Here is a 16801-nt window from a genome sequence, read left to right as displayed (position 1 = left end):
GAAAGAGAGAGACAGAGACAGAGAGAGAGAGAGAGAGAGAGAGAGAGAGAGAGTGTGTCTCCCAAAAACGTACACCTCAAAAATAATAGTGTGAATGGGTGCTGGTGGCAATGGCAGTGGTGGGGGGGACTCTGGTCAGAGCCCTGAAAATCACCACTTGAATGACCTAGGATCTCAACATTACGGATAAAAACAAATAAACTGTGAGTGACTGTACTAACATTTTAGACACCATTTCAAAAACATTCCTCTTAGTAAGGAGGGGGGTGAAACTCTTGTAAGAGCTCTAAAAACCATCAGTGGCTGGGTCAAAACAGACAGAAGCAGGACGAAGAGGATTGCACACTAACTGTGGCTGGCATAATTTAAAACCTTTCAAGGGCAGATGATCCCCCCCCAGATAAAACTTCAACATTTCTGCCTGAGACCCTGAATGCTTTCATTTACTGCAGGCAATTTATAACTGGCTTTTAAGTGTCAGAGGCAGAGGCTGACTTGAGCCAGGTCCATCAGGACCTGTGGGAAAGCCCCCCCACCCTCTCTCTTTCTTCCTCTCCCCCCCTCTCTTTCTCTCTCTGCCTCTCTCTTTCTCTCTCTCCCCCTCTTGCTCTTTCTGCCTCTTTCTGCCTCTCTCTCTCTCTCTCTCTCTGCCAGCTGGTGCACGATGCATGCTATGCTGCAGCTCAAAAGATGGGCACTCACTTGGACTCCTCCTTTTCATCTTTCTCCTCCTCTTCCTTCTTCTCCTCGTCCTCTTTTTTCTCAGATTTCTCAGATTTGTCCTCTTCGTTTTTATCGTCCGACTTGTCTTCTTGTGAGGGCCGTGTTATCTGCTGTGGAATACCAACAGGAAGAGTTTTTTTTAAATAACACAAGGTTAGCCATAGTTTTGTAAAAAAAGGAAAGCAATAATATGAGTATCCTGAAACTGTAGCAAAAAAGGAGTTTGCTATGAAGTACAGCTGGGACTCTGATTGCAAATTTTTACACTGGCAGTTCCCCATGACAAAGGTGCATATACAGGTTACATAGACCTTCAACCTCTAAGAAGTTTAACAAATGTCCACAAAGCTTTATCAACGTCTCAAACTTCCCAGGGAAAGGGTGTCTAGATGTTGTATTGACTGTGCTTTTTGTCTTTCCAGAATGCCCGGCATGTACACACATTAGAGGGCCTCTCAGGTCATACTGAAACTTTTTTTTGTTTTTAATTCTACCTGATCTGATTCAGACACAGACAGACATGTAGGACTGAACACAACTGCTTATCTAAAAAACACCACTCACTGGCCCGTCACTTCCAACCACAAAGATATATCAAGCATGAAGAAATGCATCAGTCTTTCCTCTAACGCACTGAGGCAGTCAAAGCCTCAAGCTATTACCCAGTTCCTATTTGGTAGTAAAATGCCGAATTCCTAAGCTGACCTCGTCCAATCGTCAATAACCAAATCCAAGACCATTCGGCCGTTTACACAAACACAATTGCTAAAATGGAGAGGCTATATAACAACTTTTCTCGTCTTTCATCGCCTCTAGTTGCTGTGGCATTAGCTTCAGATTCATAAAACTGGTATGATATTTGACAAACAAGGCTGGCTTGGGAGGGTGACACATAAATACCGTTTTAATTCAAAAACGCTTTAAGTATAAACAAAGACAAACCTCAACTAATGTGTTTTAGTGGCTAAAGGCAAACAAGCGGTCAGAGACGTGTTAAAAGGTTAAATACCAGAAATGAATATAAATGGCCAAGTGAACTCCATGGAGACGTTTACCAGACCTCACCTCGTGGCCTCATTACATTGTAATGAGGGGAGATAGGCTGCCCTCAGGTTGTTCCATTCTATGGCCCTACAATTTCCTTTGGGTTAACAGCACAAGAGGGTGAAAAGAAAGAAAGGGGAGAGGAGGCGGAGGCGGAGACGGGAGTGAGGTGGCCTGGTCACGCACCCCACGCTGATTAGATTAGGAATATGAGAACCTTTGATGATCTTCACATGGAAAGGGTGTCTGGAGAGACGGATCACACACCCCAGCGGTGCGATCACAATGGGGCCTTTGTTGGCTCTGCAGAGTTCAAAGGGTGCGGAAAAGGCAAAGCTGCTCACTACAAACTGACAGAGACTGAGAGAGACAGAGAGAGAGAGACTGAGAGAGAGAGAGAGAGAGAGAGAGAGAGAGAGAGAGAGAGAGAGAGAGAGAGAGAGAGAGAGAGAGAGAGAGAGAGAGACAGAGAGAGAGAGAGACTTACTTTTTAACCATTGAGGGAAAAAATGCATGTATGCATGGATGCAAATATGATCCAACACTGACCACAATGCATGGCGTTGGCATACCAGTGATGCATGACATACCAGTGATATCTGCTGCATATTGCTGAATGCTGCTGGTGAAAACTCTGCTCAGTATCCCTGAGTGTATTCAGATTCAGCCACTCTGGCCATATTTCACACAGACTCTCAATGGCAAACAAATTTGCATTTACTGACAGACAGCAAACTACTGTAGATATGAGAGCAATTAGGCTAGATCATTAAATTGTATCACACCTGTAAGTCACTGTGGATAAAAAAATCTTCCAACAAATGACTGCAATATTGTCCAACAAATGACCGCAACGTCATCCATCAAATGACCGCAATATTGTCCAACAAATGACTGCAGTACCACTTCTCACACTACAGTGGCACAGTATCGTAAAGACCACCATTAAAGTACAGAGATTCACAAAGTCCACACAACGGTGCTTCTGGGCATTTTTCAGCATTCAACTTATCCACACACACACACACACACACACACACACACACACACACACACACACACACAGATGTTTAAAGCAGTTGCAGTGCAACAGTGATCAAGAATACTTTGAAGAAAAAAGGATTGTCCAAACCAAATAAGTATGTGTATTTCAGTTAAAAGATTCCCAAAGTCCGGTCCTGATGTTATAACACTATATTCAGTTGGTTTTCCAAACTCCACTGCAAGATACAGAAAAATAAATAGTTCAGTAGATGGAAGACAGGAAACACATTGAAATTGGCATTCCCCTTTTAAATTGGGCAAACACGAAACGTTTAAAACCAAGAAGGTGGGTAGAGGAGCTGCTGTTCATGAGCTGTAGCTATAAACTAACACAACTCATTCTGAGCATTTCCGTTAGAGAAGACTAGAGGACACGGTCAGTTAAAGAAAGTTGCTCTCATTCCCATTTCCTAAATATTACCCAGCTATACAAAAAAATAAAGCTATAGTAGTCAATATATCAAGCACGCATCGCTTGGTTACTGGCAGGAGAGGATTCACAGCTCCTCCCCTACTTGTTGCACGAAAGAGCAGTGTTGGAACATGCTTGGCTGGGCCAGTGCACTCATCCCATGCTGGTACCAGATGGACCAGAGGAATGCTGCTCTCCAAGATGTTCATCGGACAAAAAAGGCAGTATAAGGAGGCAAAGACAGAGAACGATACAAATGGAAAACAGGACTAAAAGACTGAGACTGACTCTCTCAGCTGCCATGGGAAAAGGGATAGACTAATCTGACACGCTAGAGAGACACAAGAGAAAGAGAGAGTGAGTGGAAGAGAAAAAGAGAGACGGAGATAGAGAGAAGCAGAGCTACACGTATCAATATCTCAGTCGAATTAATCTCTATTGAACTGTGAGAGGAAACTGCAGGCCTCACCGCTACGCAACGTTCCATCCTGGCCCTAACCTGGGCCGGCCAGTTCTTTCTCATTAGGCAGCGGAGGGCCTCGGGAGCGCCCGTGTTTGCTTTGGAGCCGGTTCCAGTGCCGTGGCACGGCGGCCATATCCTCTCTGCCTGCCAAAGAGCTCCCAGCGCCTGGCCCAGTGCAGCAGAGCACAGCACAGCACAGTGAGGAATCTCTGTGGACTGCAAATTTTCCCTTCGTTCTTGGAGTAAAGGCCTGGCCTATTTGCTGAATCATGGCTCAGGGCTCAAGGGTGTGGGGGTTTCGATTTGGGTAAAAGCCCAGCTATGGGGTTAGTGACACATCTTTGGCCGTGGGGTGAAAAGCAAGGCTGAACTTTGAGTTTTAGGGCTCGATGATAACTTTTTCAATGGTAGCGCAAACTTACAATTTTCTTTTTGATTTTTAAAGTATGGCATTGAATCAATGTCATTGATATTTTTGTTAAGAAGGGCATTCAATCAAAGATGCTAACCTTTTTGCTCAATGTAAAATTACCCAACATCTTGTGTTAGACTCACAGTGGTCATTGTTTGCATCACTCCCATCATCCTTACCAAACCACAGCCACCTATTGTTAAAATGGCTCTGGGTATGTGGGTGTTTTGTGCCTGTTGATGGTTGTACACACCTCAGGCTGCTTTGCAAAACACGTATAGTTTTTTTTACTATAGTTCCCAAAGAAGAACGCTATTATAACTGTCCTCATGACAGAAACTCAAGGAAATCAACGTAATTTTTCCAGGCCCAGAGTTGATCAGGGCATTTAGCGCTCATGTGTATCAACAATCAACATCAAAAGGTTTAACTTCCAATATAAACCCTTAGCGCCGGTCTAATCCTGCCTACCCTGACCGCACATCATTGTGCCTTAGCCAGTGTGGTTAAAAGTTGGTTCTCGTTCTTCCTCAGTGGCTCCCAGTAGCCGTCACTCCCATCACCAGTTGTGCCCGAGTCAAGACACAGTGTTGGCCCTCCCTCTCTACCAGTATCCTCTTCCTCCTCCCTCTTTCCTCATTTTTATTAATAGATTGTAGCCTTTTGAGTAATATCCCCTCCCCCCCCATTCAAGCTTTACTCAAAAGACTACAATCCTTCAAGAATCTTTCCCAAATCTTGTCAAAGTCTTCTGCTGTAAGGATGGCTTAAGCATTGATAGATCACTGAAACACAGAAAGCCATATGAAAGGCTTTGTGCATTTCATCACCAGTGCACACTTGTGTAGAGCTGATAATGAGAGTGCAGGGAGGGAGGGAGCCACTAAGACAGTGAAGAAGAAGAAGAAGAAGAAGAAGAAGAAGAAGAAGAAGAAGAAGAAGAAGAAGAAGAAGAAGTACTATCAACCACACTGGCTAATGCCAGGGCTCTACACTAACATTTTTTTCCAGGAGCACTTGTGCGCCCAAGTTAAAAAAATTAGGAGCACAGACAAAAATGTGGGTGCACAGTCAGTTCTGTACTTAACTTACACATAATCTAACATTATACTGCAGCTAACAGTTAAACATGCCAGTGCACCAATTGCAAATATTAAGAATGACTGACAACATTTAGGCTACAGGAAACAGGATTTTAAAGATCAGTGCCTACTTTATTTTCAGTCTGTTCTATTTTCCTACATTTTGTTAATGTAAAATAATATAATACATTGCCATATTTGCATTTAGCCTGTATATCAAGTATCCTGCCAAATGTAGGCTCATTTATTTATTTGTGAATCCATCTGTAGCTAATCCAAATATGCCCATGGTGACCTATCTGACTGCATACTGCCTAATACTACTACTAAAACAGTCAATTTTCTCTTCCACAAAACGCAACATAGGCTAATCAAGGATGTATGTTTTATACTTTCAGTTTTTATTTGAAATATCTGCATTGATGGGGGCAGTAGGCAAACGTTAGGCCTACTTTCGTTTTGCACTTACACACACTCGGTGTAAACAAACAAGCATGCGTGGAAGCCTGGAGTTGTCAGTAGCGTTCTACCTTTGAATAAAATGGGAGTATTACGGGAGGCTACTTTTGTCCCGGTTCGCTACAGCTATATTTTGCATATTGCAGCCAATACGTCAACTGGGCTTAAAGGCATGTTAGGTTACCTTTCCTTCTCTCACTGCATTCTCAGAATCTCATCCTGTTCCTCCTATATCCAATGAATTCGGTGGATAGAAGAACTAATTTCTTCAATCTTTGCATCTTGGCTGGCTAGTCTAACTTTCCGCTTTTTCTGCGCACTCTTGGATTTGATAGAAGCGATTACTAGCGAGTCACAACGCGAAACTGCTAACGTTGATGGGAGGTGTAGTTTTTATGCTTCATTCGCGACGTGATTCTATGGTCTGCACCAGTAATGCTTCTCGATGTTGCGGTGTATTTTGTAGACAAACACTGACATGGTTAGAAGTCATTCGCACCAGTGCGCCTAAATATTTTTTTGCACTCGCACGGCATCATTTTTACTCGCATGTGCGAGTGAAATGGGCGCACTGTAGAGCCCTGAATGCGGAAGACTACATTTTGGTTACAGTCTTTGGTTCCGACTCCCGAGTCTTCGGTTTGTTTACAGTTTTAGGAGGTCTCGAGCAGGAAGGCATCTGAATGTTGAGGAATACTTCTTGGGTAAATGAACACCTGATGGTTTGGAAATTCAGGTCAATGTCTGAAAGCGGAGTCAAAATTTGCTTGCCTAACATCTCAGGGGCAGCAGCACCACACGCGCACAAAAAAACAAAAATCAATACAGAACGGCAGCTGAACAAATTAACATTTCAAAGAGAAAGAGCATCAGCCAGGAGACTTGGAAACGTGTTAATAAGGCCATGCATTCCTGTCATTTGTGACAGTGGGGAGAAAACAACAAGAACATTGTCTCAGGTTATAAGGAATATACACAGATATCCTTCTGTTCAGCATTCACAACCTTCCCACTCATGTGTGCACTGTCTGCCATCAAAACACTAAATTCTCGTTGAGGCGAGGCCTGCCAGTGCTGAACATGCATAGTGCATGACTTTTCTACAGTAACCAGACACTACACACTGGAACAGATGACTGCTGGCTAACCCTTCGCCAATACGCAACACTTGACAATGAGGCTGGAAATATCACTCCATTTAAAAGAAATTACAAGGTGCACAGCGATTGTTTAAGAAAAAGTAACATAATAGTATGCTGTAATACAGTATATACAAATGAATCTGGCATAATTCATGTTGAATGTTGAAGAAAAGAAAAAAAAATAACATAAACAAAATAGTTGAAACTAATTCTAGTGTCGAATGCTATACATCTCCCACGTTTTCCCCTTGTTCTCTCAAGTCCCAAGTGGCTCCACAGCGGAACATATTAAGTCAAATTAGCCTTACAGATGACCACATTGAGACAAAAAGTAAAAGCTGTAGAGCTAAAATGCCAGTACATGCACCGCCGGAGAGGAACGGCTAGGGAATGAGATGGAAGCAACGGGAGAGAGGGACTCAAAAGCTTTGTTAGGACGCATGATATAAAAAGCTGAACAGCACATGGAATGAGAGAAGCAGGAAACGAATGACAAGAGAGAGGGAGAGACGCATTAGGGGAGGAAAAAAAAAAAAACACACAGATAGGGAGGGTAGGGAGGGGCGTAGGGATATGCAACGCAAGCTCACTTCAAACTCACACTTCAAAGCCTGCGGCCCGCAGCGAGCACTCGTACGTACCTGCAAGCTCATCTATCCCTACGGGTCAGAACAGGGCCAGCCGGTCCACCAGCATGGGCCGAACAGGAGCGGCTCTCCTGTGTTGTTTACGGTAGCAGTGGCAGCGGTGGTGGTGGTGGTGGTGGCGGCGGCGGTGGGAGCAGGAGAGAGAGAGAGAGACAGAGGCAGCAGCGGCAGCTCCAGCAGCAGCGTGGCCAAGCAGCCAGCATCACTGAGCGCACGCGGGCAGCAGCCTGGGCCTCGCTCGGCTGCACACATTCCAGGAAAGCGTGTCATCGGGCTGCTTAAGCTGCCTAAAGGGTCGCCCATCTCGGATGCACGCTCTAATCTATGCGGGGGTCACCCAAGGTAATCCCCGCCGAGTGCTCCCCTGTGATTGGCACTCACGGCAGCACGGCAAGTTTTCTGGTCCTGTCAGGAGCACCGGAGTGTACCACTGGGTGATTTAGAGATAGGGGTGTGTCTCTCTCTCTCTCTCTCTCTCTCTCTCTCTCTCTCTCTCTGTGTACTCACTTCTCCCCCCCCCTCCCCCAATCTCTCTCTCTCTCTCTCTCCCTCTCTTTGCTTCTCACGCCAAGTGGCAGAGGATGGGGGGTGGGGGTTTTGGGGGGAGGGGGAGGGGGGCGTGGTGTGGTGTGGTGTGGTGACGGGAGTAGAAAAATGAGTACAGCTTGTTCGGGCTGTGTGGACTCTGCCCCCCACCCCACCCCACCCCATCACTCTTTTTCCGTTTCTGCATATTCAGAGTTGGCTTGCGCTGTCGCTTCCTCCCACTCCCTCTCGCGCTTGTCTACACACTCAAGCGTTCTCCAGGGAATTTCTGCCAGTACAAAAAGCTCTAGCCAGAAGTCTGTTTGGAACAGGACAAAGCCAGTGCTGAGCTGGACTCCTGTTTAACCACAGCGACAGGGCCCTGTTTATGTAACCCTTTATGATGAACGCCCAGGCAAACTTGACGCAGACAACAAACCAACCCCTGCTTGTATCTGCAAGCATCTGGCTGTACACATAAATTCCCATTTTTTTGAAAAGGTGTTCACGTGATGCCAAAATAATTCCCTTTCATTCGGGTTTACTTTTTGATCTTGTGTTTTCTCTCTCTCTCCTCCCCCATCACACAAAACACGCAAACAGAATCCAGGATCTAATAATGCCTCCTGCTATGCACAATACTGCCATGTACACACACGTACACACACACACACACACACACAAACAGAATCCAGAAATCTAATAATGCCTACTGCCATGTACAATGGTGCACAAGGTCACCATGGCTGTCCTCACAGGCTGAGGGGGATAATCTTTTTCATCACTGATATCGAACTCCTGACAGCCGGACACATGCAACCACTGACCTCGGAGCCAAACTTGTGATCTCTCCTGATGGATCCCAGACAGTGGGCTCTCTGTTGCCAACACACGCCCACATAATCCAAGACAAGTGGGTCTGATTATATATGCACACAGGCGCACACACACACAAATATGGCAGTCGTTTATAGTGTCTTCTTCCACTGGCTCTGAGCACCACAACAAGAAAAGCGAGTGCATAAGGTCTGCTGCTGCTGCTGTTGTCTAGTTGTTAGCATGCCAAGGTTAGGGAGGAGGAGAAGAGAGGTGCTTTAATGTGGTGATGGGTGATTTGTGGCTCGCACATATACAGTGGAGAAGGAATTTATGTGCATAGCATGCAGAATGGGAACACAAACTCGGAGACTGGCTACATCCTCTTCCTAATATGTGATGGTTCAGGAAGCCCCCCCCCCCACACACACACACACACAAGCCAATCCCAAAGTCCTAAGAGCAGTGAACCCACAAACATATGTGCTGTGGAAAAAAAAAAACTGCAGACACACACACACACAGATGGGGGAGCATCTCTGCCCTCTCTGTGAACTGATGTATGCATTTGGCCGTGCCAGTAATCCATATGCACTGACAAAATGTTCCACGAACACGCCAGGATCATCAATGAGGTGCAGAGAGTGGGGGGGAGACGCACAAATGAGGGAAACCTTCCTGACGCTCCAAACTCTCCTCTCCATCTCTCCATTTCTGGGTCTGGGCCCCTGCCGCTTGGGCAGGCGGAGCTGGACTTTTCCACCTCTTGTCAGCAGATGATGCAGAATAAATTCAGCATCTCCTGGAGGTCTGTGCCACATCCTCCCGGTGCCATACAATGCGTGTACTGTGGAGGGGGACCTTTTATGTTGGGTCTTTTTCATACAAGGCACACTACGGGCACTAGCACAGTACACCACGGCTTTACAACCCCCGTGAGACTCAAGAGCATAGCTGGCCTGCTGGAGGACAGGTCCTGGGTAAACTTTGACATATTGGCTGCCCAACACCATAAAAACAAAATAAAACAATAAAATAAGGGATTCCATTTTTACCATGCGGCATTCAGCTAACAGAGCCAATCCTTCAACATGAAAATCGGTAAGAGTGCAGGTTACAACACTGCACCGTTGCGCACAAACAAACTCATAAATCCTTTATCCCAGGACAGCGCTTTCTTAACCCGCGGAAGTCTGATGCAGGTATATGCAGTTTACACACACGATGACAAGTAAGAGGAACATGAAACAAAACGAGCCGGCGGGTGTAGCTGGAGCAGCAGCAGGGGGTGGGTGCGGTGGGGTGAAGGCAGAGCGCCCGTGACGTCTGCGCCAGACAGGAAGGCCGCAGGGAGGCAAATGGCGGCGGGGCCAAGTCATGTTACACGGCAGCAACCCGTACACAGCCACCGGCAAACGGGCCAAGAGAGAGAGAGGGAGGAAGAGAGAGACTGAGATGGGGAGAGAGAGAGAGAGAGAGAGAGAGAGAGAGAGAGAGAGAGAGAGAGAGAGAGAGAGAGAGAGAGAGAGAGAGAGAAAAAGAAAGAGAGAGAGTGCAATACGTGAGACAGACAGAAAGCAAGAGAGAGACCTGTGCACCCTCAATAATTCACTCTGTAGCACTGGGGGGAAGGCACTAAACCCTGCACACATACACAAAGGAAGAACACCTCCCATCTGTGTGCCAGCCTTCCACGACCCTTGGCACGGCACAACAGCACAGCACCCGTCACAATGGGCTCCTCCAGTTGCCCACCATGCCCTCTCCTAATGGTGCACATGTTGTTTGCGCTGGATCCCAGGGCCTGAGGAGGGAGCGCACAGAGAGGGCACTGGGAACACAGGTCACAGCCAGAGCCCAACCCATGCCAGCAGAGAGCTTTCTCAGAGACACACACACACACTCTATACCACCTTTAGGGAGGTCAAAACAACATGGGAAAATACTGTGTTATTCATATCCAACATCCATAACAAGCCTGTGATTACCAAACTATATTAATTTGTTCCAGCAAAGTAAAAAAACCCTATAAAATCAAATTAACACCTGCCATGGCGACAAAAAAAAGAAGCAATTGGTGGCATTAAAGCTTCACTGGAACACCCAAACACGCCAAATGGCTCAGAACACTGCTCACGTCACCATCAGATAAGCATGCCCAATCAGGGCTCCATAGCAACAGTTCAGCACCCCAGGCATTTCGGTGAGTGGCAAGACCGGTCTGCGCACAGACACACAAAAGTAAGCCTTTCAGAACCCTCACACCGACAAGACTCCAGACCACGACACAGACGGCAGTGGAGAAGTGGAGAAAAAGTAATAGGGGGGAACAGACCAAAAACAAAGCCCAAACTTAATGTAAACTGCTGCAGCGTAAACATGAACTGATGCATAGTACTGCTCCAGTAGTGTTGGGGTGTTATGGGAGAGCAGGCTAAGTGGAACTGTTTGTTTTGCTGCTCCTCCCCCCCCCCACCTCCATCATCTTCCACCCCCCCCCATTCCCACTACCCCCACCCCTAACGCCCACCTCATCGTCCACCCCCTCCTTGGTCCCTGGAAAGCAGCACGGAGCCTCCCGTCTATGGCAGGCAGATAAAACAGATTCCTGGGAAGCTGTGCAGCACTCCATAAATCACGCCTCACCACTGAGCCCAACCGCTCGGCCTGTTTCTCATTTAACCTCAGAGCAAAAACCTTTGCGCTGAGTGAGTCTCTCAGAGAACATACACAACACACACATACAGCACACAACACACATACCACACACACACGAGAGACACAAACAAACAGACGACTGACTGCTTTGGATACAAGTCGTCACTAGAGGGCCTCCTAACTTGAACATCAATACCCAGAAAGAAAATAAAATAAAGTAAATACAAACTTCTGGTTTACATACAAACAAATAACTCATCTGCAAAAGCGAATGAAAATGACCAAGTGTAATGATATCCATTGAGATAAAGTTGGTGATGTGTTAGCTTTTGCTTGCTTGATGATGAATACGTCTAGTTCATGAAAAACTGCCGGACTGCTTTAAATGTACACAAGAGGAAGTTTAATTGTTTCAGCATTCAACCCTTAAGTCAGACAATCCTTACTTTACTAGGTTGTCTAACTTAAATAAACACAGAGACTGACCAGCATAGTGAAGTACCTGCTCAAATAAAACAGGCTGCCCAAAAAATGTAGTGGGAAAGCAATACGCAGTAGTCTCTCTCTGCAGCTGGGCAACAGTGCTCCTGCATCTCCTTCTCCTGTGATAAGAGCTGGCATTTGATATTTACTGCTCTCCAAGGGTAATAAATGTGGAATACCAAGAAAAAGGCTCCCTCTACTTTTCACAGGATTGGAAGAAGACATCTGTTGTGTTGTTACTTTGCACATCAACAGACCCTGCTCTGTTCCAACCTTGACATATCCAGCCAAATATCACTAGCACAGTAGTGCACTGCTCACATGGAAAAGGAAATTGAATATCTAAGGTCACGCCAAGGACAAAAACTCAGGGGAATCCAAAGAGGCGGCATATGGAAAAGAAGCATTTACCACTTCAGAAAGGCCAGAGCCTTTTGCCAAAAGGTCAAAACACCAACGACCACAGAAAACATGTGTGTGTGTGTGTGTGTGTCCCCCCAAAAAAAAGAGTAGACTCTCTGAGGACTGTATACTTGAAGAAACACTGCTCACCTGATTTCTCCCTCGCCGCGGCCTATAGTTGCGCCGCACCAGTGTTTTGTAGTTCTGGTTCTTCTTGGTCAAGTAATAGTAAAGCACACAGTCTGCCACACACTATAGAAAAGAGGAACACATAACTGGTATAGACACATAAAATATGACACATGCATTAACTGTGCATTCAAAGCACAACCACTGTAGTTCTGTATCAGCAGGATATCTAAAAGGGGAAGCTGAGCTCGTCACAGAGCTTGTGCAAAACATTTACTATACGTCTATCCCATCAACCACAGGTCACAGGTTTGTGGTCAAACATGAGCTGCAGTGCAGGCTATGCAGGACTGTTCAGGACAAAGTTCAAATAATCCAAATCTATCAAGTTCTGCATTTCAGGGAAACATACTGAAGGAAAACTCACTTGCATTGATTACAGGGAACACAGTGTCAGAGTTGTGAAAAATTCAATTGCAAAATTAAAAAGTTAACTGCAACTTAAAGGATAATTCCGGTATTTAGAACTTTGAGTCCCTTTTCTGGTTTGTTTTGGATGAACTACGGTGGTTAACACAGAAATGTTGACGAGGCATGCACAAACATGTCCTTAAAACAACCCTTAACGTTCGTTTTCAAAACTGTGCAACTCACCGAGTGGTTAGTGGAGTTCATTGGTGATTAAAAAAAAACAAATATATCGGCGCAATGTATGATTTCAATCCGTGCTAATAGTGGAACTATTTTTTCAGATACCTCACAACCAAGTATAAACTTCCGCTCGATATTGGAGTCTAAAGCGTTAGCACACTCCCGACCACTTGATGGGGACAACCACTTTGCTGTACAAGGAAGCTGTACGGAACTTGGTGTCTAGCGCATAGACAGTTGCTCTGCTCACGCTAGCCTTCTGAGAGACAGAGAACCAAGCGAAAAGACTACAACCAAATGTAAACAGCCCCCCTTTCCGTTTCCGCTAGCTCAGTAATATCAACGAGCAATGACTCTACAAACAGATCAGGGATTTTACAAAATGCCAAATAAAACACGACAGAAACTGTATTTCGCTACGCTACTTGTTTTGGAACATCAACGAACATCACTAACCACTCGGTGAGTTGCAGTTGTTTAAGGGTTTTAAGGACACATTTGTGCATGCCTGTAGCCAGCCACTCTGAAGCAGTCAAAGGCGAGTCAAAAAGTCGAGACAGGACCCATCGTCAACATTTCTGTGTCCACCACTCCTGTTCATCCAAAACAAACCAGAAAAGGGACTCAAAGTGCTAAATACCAGAATTATCCTTTAAGCAATGCAGAACACTGGAGCCGAACAAACTCACCTTTCTTTCCAGATACGAAGCAATGAGGCCAAAATTCTTTGGGTGCTGCACAAACCTGAAAGAAAAGAAATGTGGGAACTAATAAAACAGAGTGAAATCATAAATGATTATTTCAAAATCCGCTTATTCAATAATTCCTGGCTTTAAGTGGATAATTTCACAATCAGGGTGTGCACTTTGTTTCAAAAGGGTCAACAATTAAACCATCTAAAAATGTCATTGTTTGGGTTTTACACATTATATATATCAGTATATTTCTGTAGAAGGATAAAAAAGTTGTTTCAAGGCAACAGTGCATGGAGAACTCTCAGGAAGGGAATATATTGGGAAAATCAGTATTAGATTGTCTGTCTTCATGAGTAAATATCCCTAAATATTTAAAGCAGATGGGTAGTACACAGTTTACTGCAAGAAATATTAGTGTGCTTTAAGCTGCCTGTCCATAACTTGGCCTATGTTGTCCCAAATTGTCTCATTCTTTTTCCGATGGGCTGCATGTGATGAGCTTATACAACAAGACTATGGGTCAATTTACACTGAACTTACACTTTAAGGTTTTTTGTGGCAAATACACCAATTTCTACAAATATTCTTTTGTAATTTGTTTTGCACTGAATAGCCATGACACTTTTAAATGATTGCTTGCCTCTCACTGAGAGCTTCTGATGTTGTTGGACAACTGTAAAACTAACATATCTAGACTGAGCTGTGTCTGATGGACTGTCAAACATTTGAGTTGGAGTGGACATTTTAGTGTTTCTTTGTCTAAACACACAGATAATTAATATGTTACTTCTAAAATGGTAAAATGCTGACACTGTTATCAAACAGTTTTATGGATACAGTTAAGGTATCCCAATGCATATTTTCACAGGTGCATAATTATGCTATTTTAATCGCATTTGTAATCACAATTGTAAATTCAGTCAACCTCTGCGGTAAGAAGGTGGTAAATAGAATTAAGTAGATTCCAGTTTCATTAAGTGGTGAGCCTTTGTATTGACTAAAAACCTTGAAAGTGTCAGATTCAAGTCGGGGATCGATCAAAACCAAAATAACCTGTGGATTCCATGATAAAACCCGATGGTCAAAGCAGATGGGCAGTGTATCTAAAGAATATAAAGAAGAGAAATCCCTCCAAATATATGAGCAAATGAAAACATCGGTCCACCCTAACAAATCAAATTGATCAGAGATTCGCCTAAACTTTACAAACTATAAACAGAATCAGCAGTCAGGAAACAATGTGTGTTTTTTTGTCCATAGTATAATTTAGCTAATATGAGTTGTGGAAGTGGTTTAGATTTAAAATGAAACCCCAAATTGTGGATAGAAACTAGAAAATCTAATTTCGAGGAAATTACCAGTGCATGAAAATATAAATATACTGTATATTAACATAAAATGCAAAACAAACTTTTATCTGGAAACAGTTGGCAGGAGTCATAGTTGATAACAACTGACAGTTGAAATGTCTAAACAGTTAAATAGTTGAGTAGTTTAAATAGTTAAATTATTTAATAGTGAATTATTGTAGTGAGGACATTTATTTTGAAACAGTTGTGGGCAGAGGAAATAGGAACAGAATCTGTAGTCTTAATAGAGCCAGATTGTATGCTTAAAGCCTGAGACAGAGTATATAGTTTAAAAGTTGAATTTAGATAGTGTAATGGATGTTGATAGACAGAAAGTTGAATGGATGTTGATAGGCAGATTGTTTAATGGATGTTGGTGGATAGTTTAATGGGTGGATGAGTGAATGGTTTGAAGAGGATGAATGGATAGAAAGTTGAATGTGCCTTATATCCTTGTAGAATGGAGAGACACAGAGAGAGTTGGCCTAGTTAAGCAGAAAGCAGTTGATACAGGTGCAATCAGTTTAACTGGCCCTTTGATGGGTCCTAGTAGTGAGCAGCTGGAAGTTGATACAGGTGGAAATCAAGTTAAATAGCCCATTGTGATGTCATCAGGCCATGTTAAGTCTATGGGGAAAAATAAGCTTGTTTTTTATTAATATCTCAAAAAGTATAAAGTTTACAAAAGTGAAAAATACATTCCCCACGTGTCCTTTTCAAGACCTACGTTACAAAGTTTGAACGAAGTTTCTATGTTAAACGGTTAAAGCTGAATTAGACGCAGAAATTTGGTGGGAAGAAGAAGAAGAAGAAGAAGAAGAAGAAGAAGAAGAAGAAGAAGACTTCGGATAACAGAACAGTGCATTTCCATGCACTGTAATGACTGAAAGGTGCATTTTGTGCCAGGAAATTGTATTTTTACCGTTCTTTTTTCCAGTTGTCAAGGTGCTCCTAAGTCTTGGCATGAATAATACATATTTATATAATATTCCAACGTTATGACATATTTTGGGGTACACAGGCCTGTGTGTGAAAAATGTCAAGCGCACACCCTGATTGTGAAACTACCCAAGTACCAAGCTGCCTACAAACCTGTCGCGTGACTGGGTATAGCTATAAAAAAAAAAAAATAGTATTGAGATGACAGGTTTCTGAAAAAAATATCAAAATATAAATAAATAAATAAAAAGCAAGGAAGCCCAAAGGCATGATGGTCGAGACGAGAGGATGACAAAGGAATGTGTTGTGACTGGCGTGCTCTCCCTCCTGATTTCTGGCCATGTTGGGATTCTCTTAAGCTCTATATGCAGAGCCTGTGGGATTCATACATGTGCTTCTTTGAACACTTTTCCAGCCTACACTGGCTTTTCAAGAGCTGTCTGCAGACTGCACTAACATTCCTGAGTCAATTTGATTTGTAGGAGGAAAATTAAAATGATTATGAGGGGTAATTTGTGTGAGATTTCCCCCCTACTGCCCCCCTCCACAGGACAGCAGCAAAAGTCTGGTTGTGAAGTAAGCTATGAAATTGCAGAATCTATAGCTCTTTACTTTAAGCTTCACCTTACAGTATGGATCAGCACCAAAACAACACTTGGATTTAATGGAATTGTTGGACTCTCTCTCATTCAAGACACACACACACAAAGTCAAGCCATTTCCTGT

The 16801-nt window shown here is 44.0% G+C and overlaps 1 protein-coding gene across 12 annotated transcripts in view; it reads right to left on the bottom strand.

Annotated features, from left to right (window-relative positions):
• The window catches only part of ncor1 (nuclear receptor corepressor 1), a 71285-nt gene that overhangs the window by 32031 nt on the left and 22453 nt on the right, over positions 1-16801 (bottom strand). For 11 of the 12 annotated variants that reach the window (XM_042091142.1, XM_042091135.1, XM_042091136.1 and 8 more), the window contains exons 13-15: positions 13782-13836; positions 12463-12564; positions 703-833 (exon numbers count right to left, since the gene is read on the bottom strand). In XM_042091142.1, the coding sequence (XP_041947076.1) occupies positions 703-833; positions 12463-12564; positions 13782-13836 (288 nt within the window). Of the gene's footprint in view, positions 1-702; positions 834-7422; positions 7818-12462; positions 12565-13781; positions 13837-16801 lie in introns of those variants that run through there. The other variant, XM_042091144.1, reaches the window with a different exon arrangement.

Source organism: Alosa sapidissima, chromosome 5 (assembly GCF_018492685.1).
Source record: "Alosa sapidissima isolate fAloSap1 chromosome 5, fAloSap1.pri, whole genome shotgun sequence".
Classification (NCBI taxonomy): Eukaryota; Metazoa; Chordata; class Actinopteri; order Clupeiformes; family Clupeidae; genus Alosa; species Alosa sapidissima.
The sequence above is the reverse complement of the archived record's forward strand: the minus strand, read 5'-3'. Positions and strand labels throughout refer to the sequence as shown.